The sequence below is a fragment of the Diadema antillarum genome, unplaced genomic scaffold (genome assembly GCF_040938485.1).
Source record: "Diadema antillarum isolate AM-2024a unplaced genomic scaffold, OU_Dant_1.0 seq00001683_RagTag, whole genome shotgun sequence".
NCBI lineage: Eukaryota > Metazoa > Echinodermata > Echinoidea > Diadematoida > Diadematidae > Diadema > Diadema antillarum.
The window spans coordinates 338726-347188 of record NW_027272378.1 but is presented as its reverse complement, the minus strand read 5'-3'; the positions used below and the strand labels follow the sequence as shown (position 1 = coordinate 347188).

The following is an 8463-nucleotide window of genomic DNA, read 5'->3' as shown; positions in this document are numbered from 1 at the left end:
GACTTCTTTCCCATTGGTGCATTGTGGCAGTCACGTGGTCATAATACCATGTTCACATGATTGTATGTTACGATAACACTAAATGACATTATCAGGTTATTGAAAGTACCAGAAATATGTACTCTCATTTATACATAGAGCAAAAGGGGTGTACAGACTCAGTCAATTTTGATTGATTTGATTTGATTTCTGAATTTCTTTTTCATACATAAATGAAATACAAAGTCAATTGAACGAACTAATTAATCACAGTATCATTTGAATCTGATAGTTAAAACAAATAAATGATTAATTCAGATATCCAACTTTTTTTCTAACACAATGCAAAATGAAAACATATAAGCATTATTTTAAGCATTTATATTTACGCAACTATAGGATCTCGTATATCTGTCGTTCAAAGAAAAATTAAGCAACTCTTGATGTACAGAAATTCAGGAGACCATCACCATAAGCAAACGCTTGACGAGGACAATGGCCTCAGAAATGATAGTCTAAACAATACAACATTGTAAGAATAATAATAAAAGTCACCACTCACGGAGCGACGAAAAAGAGAAAAGGAGGAAAGAATTTTCCTGAAAGAAAATAAATGAATAAATAAATAAATAGATAAAAAAATGAGCACAATGTTCATTTCCTGGGAATAATAGTACAGCGACCCTACCACATCACCGCATCTATAAGGATCTTATCCCTCCTCCTCCCCCCCCCACATTCTCTTCTCTCTCTTTCTCTCTGTCTTTCTCTCCCACTCTCTCTCTCTCCCTCTCCCTCTCTCTCTTTCTCTCTGTCTTTCTTTCTCTCTCTCTCTCTCTCTCTCTCTCTCTCTCCACGTTGCGCACTGTTTGTGTCATAGCAGAAATTTAATACCGGTAATCAAACTTATCGTAGAGAACGCGTGTATCATCAGAAAAGTAAAGACTATGTAAAACCCATCCGCGGCTAAGGATTGTATTTCGGAAGTGATTATCAGTATTTTTTATACATTTTCTCTTGCAAGAAAAGTGTCTAAACCTATTCTTTTTTTTTGTTAATACATTGAGTGTCATAATGCTGAGGAGGACTAGAGTTGCAAACATTGTTTAATCAATGTTAAACAGAATGAGATTAATTTGCAAAGGAATTACAGCCCACAAATAAATCACACATACAAGGTTCTTTTTCATTTTCGAAGAAGGAATCATACATGCTTCCCACACTAGATGACTCGTATCAACTATAGTCAAAGACTATATTACCTGACACGATGATGCTGAGGCGACAGCTGTTGAGAGGAAACTATCTGGCAAGTAGGAACATTTCAGTGTGAACTTCGAAAGACGTGGCAGAGCAAACACCCATTGGGCCAAGTCTCCTCCCACCGAGGGCTCCTTTTCTAAATCATTATCACTGTCGGAAAAACCTAAGGTCAGATCTTCAATCTGAGGGAGGAAAGCAAATTAAGATATTGTGAAGACTTAAAGGCGAAGAAATAATGAAATCATATGAAAATGGTGAGAAGGAATAATCGAAGACGAAGCGAAGAGACCAATGTAAAGGTGGATAGAATGCTGCTGTATCCCATTCTAAAGGAACGGATGCTCGTGGCAGTGGGAATGGTAACCCGACTTCTTTCACATTGGTGCATGGTGGCAGTCACGTGGTCATTGTTGATCATCATACTTACCATGCTCACAGGATCACATGTTACGATAACACTAAATGACATTATCAGGTTGTTGAAAGGAGCAGAAATATGTACTCTCCTTTGTACATAGCAAAAAGAGTATACAGACTCAGCCAATTTTCATTTCAAATAAATGATTAATTCAGATATCCAACATTTTTTTTTTGGTAACACAATGCAAATTGAAAACAAACAAGCATTATTTTATGCATATATATTTATGTAAACATATATTATGATCCCTTATATCTGTCGTTCAAAGAAAAATTAAGCAACTCTTGATGTACAGAAATTCAGGAGACCATCACCATAAGCAAACGCTTGACGAGGACAATGGCCTCAGAAATGATAGTCTAAACAATACGACATTGTAAGAATAATTATAAAAGTCACCACTCACTGAATGGCGATAAAGAGAGAGGTAGGGGAGAATGAGGGTAAAAAAGAAAAAGGAAAAAAAGTGCATATAATTATGAAGTGCTTGCATGAAAATGAGTTGAGTCAGTGGCTCAGGAAAACTATCCCGTTACACTTTTTTCCCATTATCCCCTCCATGGTCATTATAGTTAAAGACAGTCCTTACTTTTGTTTGGATTTTTTTCTTGGTTTTTCATCTTAACCCGTTCCTTCCGCAATTCTCTGAGTGCCTTTAATTATGGAAGCAGGAGCCCGTCAAAAACACGGATATACGTCGCGTAGTAATTCGAATTGCTACGCGACGTATATCCATGTTTTTGACGGGCTCCTGCTTCCATATTATTTAATGCCCCCAAACGAGATTCTTTTCGCCCGTCGACAGAGAGGCACACAGGTTGGTAATCCAGCTGTGTGAAGGCAGTCAAGCGGTTCATTCTGTCCCCCTTTCTACGGTCAACTACATGTGCCCGTGAACAATGGAAATATCGATCGGGTGCGAGGTATGAATAGAGCGTGCGCTGATGAGCTCTCAGAATCTTTTGTTCTACACAAAACCAGGTACCTGAATGAGGTGACTGGGGTCAGCAAACCCGCATTTCTAACTGATCTCAGCCTTGATCATTATGTACATGTTCGTACGAGTTTACAGCAGAGCAAGCAAAAAACTAAATCAGGAAAAGGTACATAGTACCGTAAAATCCCCCCTTTTTTTTAAACAGCAGGAGAACAAATCCTGAAAGAATAAACTCTGATCTTTTTTTCCAAACCCACTTTTCTGAGCATTTTAACACAAAGAAAAATGAATTTAGGCCACTGAAGCAGGCACCCTTGTCTTCATTTTGGGAACCTGGTAAACCAGGTTCCCGTATATCAGTTACTCCCACGGGAACCTGGTAAACCAGGTTCCCGTAAGGAACGGGTTAATTTCTTGGTCAGGTTCTATTCAATATTGACAAATTCATATAAACAGCACGGACAGAAATGAGCTAAATTGTTCAATGAGTAAAGATGGCCCTAGTGGACCAACAAGGGCAGGACCCAACGGGACGAAATGGTCGTGCAAAATCTTCTTCCACAATCACAAGAGGACTTAGTAAAATCAAGTGATATTGTATGAAGGCATTCATAGAAGTATTAAACAGAGTTAACAGTGGCCAAACAACAACAAATATGATGCGAATTGGTTCAACTGTGTTCACTACTGCACCCAAAACGGACGTGCAACAATTTAGAAACGTAGAATTTGTATCTACTCTCACTGTTTTAGGAATAGATATTTCGTACTCTTTTCACGACCGGAATGCGCAATTAAAGATAATTTTGATGAGTATCAAATCACAATTGTATACTTGGAGACCTATCCCTTTGTGGGAAAATACAGATTGTTAAGACTTATGTATTATAACAAACGCAAACAGCTAGAAAACTGACCAGAAATGAATATCATCTATCAGTAGAAAATTGATTCCATCGGGATTCCACCGGGATTAGAACCCAAAGTTGAATTATTGGGAAACTTATTTCGTCGGAAAATTTACATTAAAAAATCTAACCCAACTATACTGATTATTTCTTTGAAGAAACTCTAGACATCGCACATTGAGAAACGTAATATAGCGACTATTCTAAAGCGTATTTCGGGTAGAATTGGTTTTGTTACCGTAATATTTTATTTACAACTTTTTCTTGTATTCAAAACGCACGTTCAGACGTTCAGAACCGCAACATACAATCACATAGATCTCATGTCGCGTAGACAACAATATGGTACAGTTTATTACTATCGCATATTGAGATTGGTGCAAATCTGACAAAAGTGTCAATATTCTGGACGAAACTGACCTCGTCACGCTATCAGCCTATTTTAAGGATTTGAGTTCAAAAAGGGTTATGTTTCGGTGATGGTGATTTTTTTTTTAATGCTTCCCTCAAGGAGTGATTCAGGCTAAAAATAAGTCACCCGCTAGACTATGGGAACGGTAGCCCGACCCGATTATGTTACGATGATAATGATTTAATTGAAAGCAGCAAAATGTACTCTCATTTATACAAAGCTATATAGAGCGAAAGGAGTATACTGACCCTGTCAGCTGAGTCAGAGGCTCAAGGAAATTATCAATCTTGCCCATTATTCCCCTCCATGGTCATTATACTTAATGACAGTGTTGTTGTTGTTTTTTTTTTTTTTGTTGGTTTTTTAGGTGGGGGGGGGGGTCAAGTTGTGATCAATATTGTCATGGTCATATGAACAGCATGCTCACAGAATGAGTAAAATTCTTCAAAGAGCAAGGTTCCCACCACACACAATTGTATTTATCAGTTATGAATGTAATGTACTCGGGATTTCATTTGATTTTGTGCCATGTAAATGCTATTTGTATATACTTATATACTTATAATTTATGTGTTACTTTGTCATGGATGGATGTTGTAGGCACAACATTGTATGGTTTGTGTGGAAACTTAATAAATGAAGTGAAATGGAATGAAATGAGAAATGACCTTTCAGTGGACTGACAAGGGCAAGTCCCAATGGGACGAAATGATGGTTCAAATCTTCGTCCACACTCACAAAAATAGTAAAATAAAAAAAAGATAATGTAAAGAACAGAGTTATTGGTTGCCAAACCTGTTTTCTAGGTGAAGATGGGTATGTTCGTAGCAGTAAATGACCATTAACATGACAGCATTAGAATGTAGCCATAATGTAAAATAAAGATAGAATACTACCTGATGTATTGTGTAGCGTCATGGAAAGCAACCCCAATTATGCAGTGCCCCAATTGAGTTGATAACAGAAAGAAACAAAAAATGTTGGATGCAACAATAAGAAGGTCAATAGTGTTTTTCAAAAGAAAATGATATAAACTCCCAAAGCAAGTAGCAGATGCATCCCAGGAATAAAGCAATCATGAGGTAATACTCCTAATTTTTCTCCTATAGCACTACATCTGCACGAATGGTCTCTACAGAACATTCCTCCACACAATGATGACCTTACGTTTCACATTGATCACTTCTATGAGTATGGTTCATTATAACACCCAAACTTGGAAAAAGTGCAATTTGTCATTGTTGACTTTAAGTTCATGTGCTCGGTCATGCATGATGTTTGTGAGAATAATCGGGTATCAATGGAAAGAAGACGAGTTTCCCTATCCTCACAACCAACATCGCGCTCTCCATTACTGACAATCAGAAAATAGAAGCCCTTCAAAGTTGGATTACCTTTTTTTTTGATACTCACTGCGGAAGAAAACAAGATATTACTAAAGTGATTTCAATACCAAGCTTATTAGTTGACGGTTGAAGACGTAAGGATGCAATGTGCGACTTTTCAAAATTTGTTATTGCAGCCTTTTTTTCTGTGTTGTCTGGTGCGTCTCTAGATTGTTATGATTGCATCATCAAAGTTTACCGTGGCGCTTCGAGTGCAATTTTTATTTTTCTTTTGACGTGTTGGAGAGTGTGCACGAAATAACGGGATAATCCCTCTCCGTAGTGGTGACGTAACGGCGAGAGAGAAATTCCCTCATATTAAACGAACTTTCTGACCTGCAGAATATTCGTGTTTGGCGATCTTCCCTTCTATCACTGTCTATAAGGTGTGTATGGTCTTCTCCACTGTAAAACACGTTGTAGGAAAGGGTTTGTGTGGGCAGCAGCAATACTGTGCCACTACAGTCAAACCGCCTTTCCCTGGCTTTGAACCCGAGTGCTTCTTGTACTCCAGTAAAACAAAACAAATATATATATATATATGCAACCCCCACACCCCTAATTGTCTCTAGGGGCCGACCAATGTTGTACAGAGGCGGATAAATTTTGGTCTGGTCTGTTAGCTTCTCTCTGTACTGGTCGGGGGTTAGCTAATCACATAGACACCAATCATCAACAAATTTCCAAAAGTTAGAGACTAAATATTGCTTCACAACAACAGTGAATATAAAATGCGGGAAAAGGATAGAATTTACGTTCAAAAATGTCGATGCTGCGAACAGCATATTCATTCACCGACCTGCCTTCTCGTAGGTCTGAAATATAGATACTTGATTACGAACAAATTCCTTTTCTTATTACACAATTGAACACATCACATCGCTTAACTCTTCTACACCTGTGGAGACCTTTACTTCTTTAACACTTCTTAAGGGAAGGGGAGGGGTTTTGTTAATAGGGATATAATGATGTTAATGGGTGTGGCCACTTATCTCGACGTCGGCATGGTCGCGGGGTGAGGTTCTCGCCTGCATGTCGATCGAGCTCGTCCAAGGGCTGGGGCGTCTGTTAACCGGTCTGCCTTCACTGCTTCCTTAAACAGTTCGTCACCATTGCCGTCCACGTTAAGGCAACCTGACAGGACGCTTCAACATCTCTGATGACACGTACCAGTCGACTATTTGGAGTTCATTACACCCAGATTGGTGTAAACCAAAGTTCCATTTTGTCGTGGCGTATAGTTTCTCAACTTGTCGTTGTCCACCAGTTACTCGCGTAACTCGTTAACTCTTGGGCAGTTCAACCAAGATCCTCGTCACGTTCGCAGCGTTGATAGAGTTTAGTTGATTAATATGGAGGGGAGCATGATGTACAAGGAAAGGGATCTGGAAGGGGATGTGGTCTCCAACTATTCATGGCCCTTCTCTATCTGCCGGTCTCTCTAATCACGCAGCTCCTCTGTTGTGTCCCCTCTCTTCTATCAATCTCTGCTCGAACATAGTCTTTTATAACAAATTTACTATTGGCATCCTTTCCCTAAAAGTATTTCATTGGCTAAATCTTATTTTGGGGTGTGATCTTCACTGGAAATTAATTTCTTATTGGTCAGATCTTACATTAGCCCCTCCCATTTGTTTCTGTGGAACTCCATTTCGTCTGATTCATCTCAATTTCTGATTAATTCGCCCACTGTCTTTTAGTTTCTTTATTTCCTTGTTCTCTGTAACTACTGGTCAAGACTTTATTGTTTCTTGGATAACAAAATAATAAACCAAATGAAAGATAGTGTCCTTATGACGTCCAACGTGTTCGTCATCATTTTTCTGGGTTGTTGTCCCTGAATTTGTCTTTGGAATTCCTGTCTGACCTACTGCACTATAGTACATCAAAATAAAGGAGAAGTTCTGGCTGGAGAACGACCTTCCAGCTGAGAGGGTCATTCATGTTTAGGGATCAGAGGGCAAAAACACGTCATTCCCGTAATTTGGACTGGGGCTTTGTGGATGGAGAGTGCGGGGGAACTGACCACTAGCTGGAGAAAGTATAGCCAATGCCAAACTCATAAATTCCTAGGACCAATTACTTTTCTTGGGAGAGGAGAATTGACAAAAAAAAAGGAAGTCTAGCTGGAAGCAAAATAAAGGGTTTCATAAACTCCAAGAAGGGGAAAAGACTGATTCATACTGACGTCACAGGGTGACTTGGAAAACAACTGTAATGCTTCTGTTTTCTTTAACTCTCTATCTTCTTCTATTCTATTCTTTTCTTTATTATATGTGCTAGTAGCCATCTGGGCTACATCTACCCCACCTCCGAAAAATTTCGTCCTCGAAATTGGGTAGAACGTGCGTCATATTTACATAGGCCTACTATTTACAAGCAAGCATACCAATCACCTTGCCAACCTGACTTTGACCGATCTTAATACTCATCAAAGCTAAGGATACTCATACAATACTCCCAATGGTAAATATCAAAATAACGTGTCACTACCATCGTTAAACATAAATAATGTAATCGCAATCATAACAAAATATTTAACTTTCAACAAATGATAAATCTGCACCTCTCAAATCTGAGACTTCGTAAACTTCGAAAACTAATAATAAACTCGTAAAACATCAACGCAGATTTAAATGCAGGGCTTGCTTAATCTGCACTCCCGACATCAGGATAATCGTCCTCAACAAAATCAAAATGTAATAGTAACTCTTTCGCAAATTCTTAAACTTAATGTAATGCCATTAGCATCACACTAAACAATTCAAACATAATTATATCACAATACTCGTCCTGGGGTATAGCTCTTCCCCATAACAGAAACACATCATATACGAATTAATGATAACATCCGAGTGTCCGTCATTACATGGCACTAGTTCAAGAAATACGCAAGATGGGTGGTTATTCCTCATCTGTAAAGTATAAGGCATGTTCAGAGAGCCTAGTATCTACTAAATTCGATAATCCTTATTCCTCTCATAAGCCTATATATATGCTGCCTTTTCTTTGACAATAATCCTTCACCATGGCCTTGCTGCCATGAAACATACAATACAAAATAATCAGACTGTTGAATACATCCTATCCAGACTTTTCAACTCTAGTAAATCAAAGCACATACACAACAATTCAAATCGAGATGGTCATGGTTAGAT

At 38.5% G+C, this 8463-nt stretch overlaps 1 protein-coding gene across 1 annotated transcript in view; it reads right to left on the bottom strand.

The window, feature by feature from the left end:
* Positions 1-372: 372 nt before the first annotated feature.
* Positions 373-8463, bottom strand: part of LOC139711670 (uncharacterized) — an 88892-nt gene continuing 80801 nt past the window's right edge. The window contains exons 11-12 of the mRNA XM_071623530.1: positions 1242-1424; positions 373-390 (exon numbers count right to left, since the gene is read on the bottom strand). Coding sequence (XP_071479631.1) covers positions 373-390; positions 1242-1424 — 201 coding nt within the window. The remainder of the gene's footprint in view (positions 391-1241; positions 1425-8463) is intronic.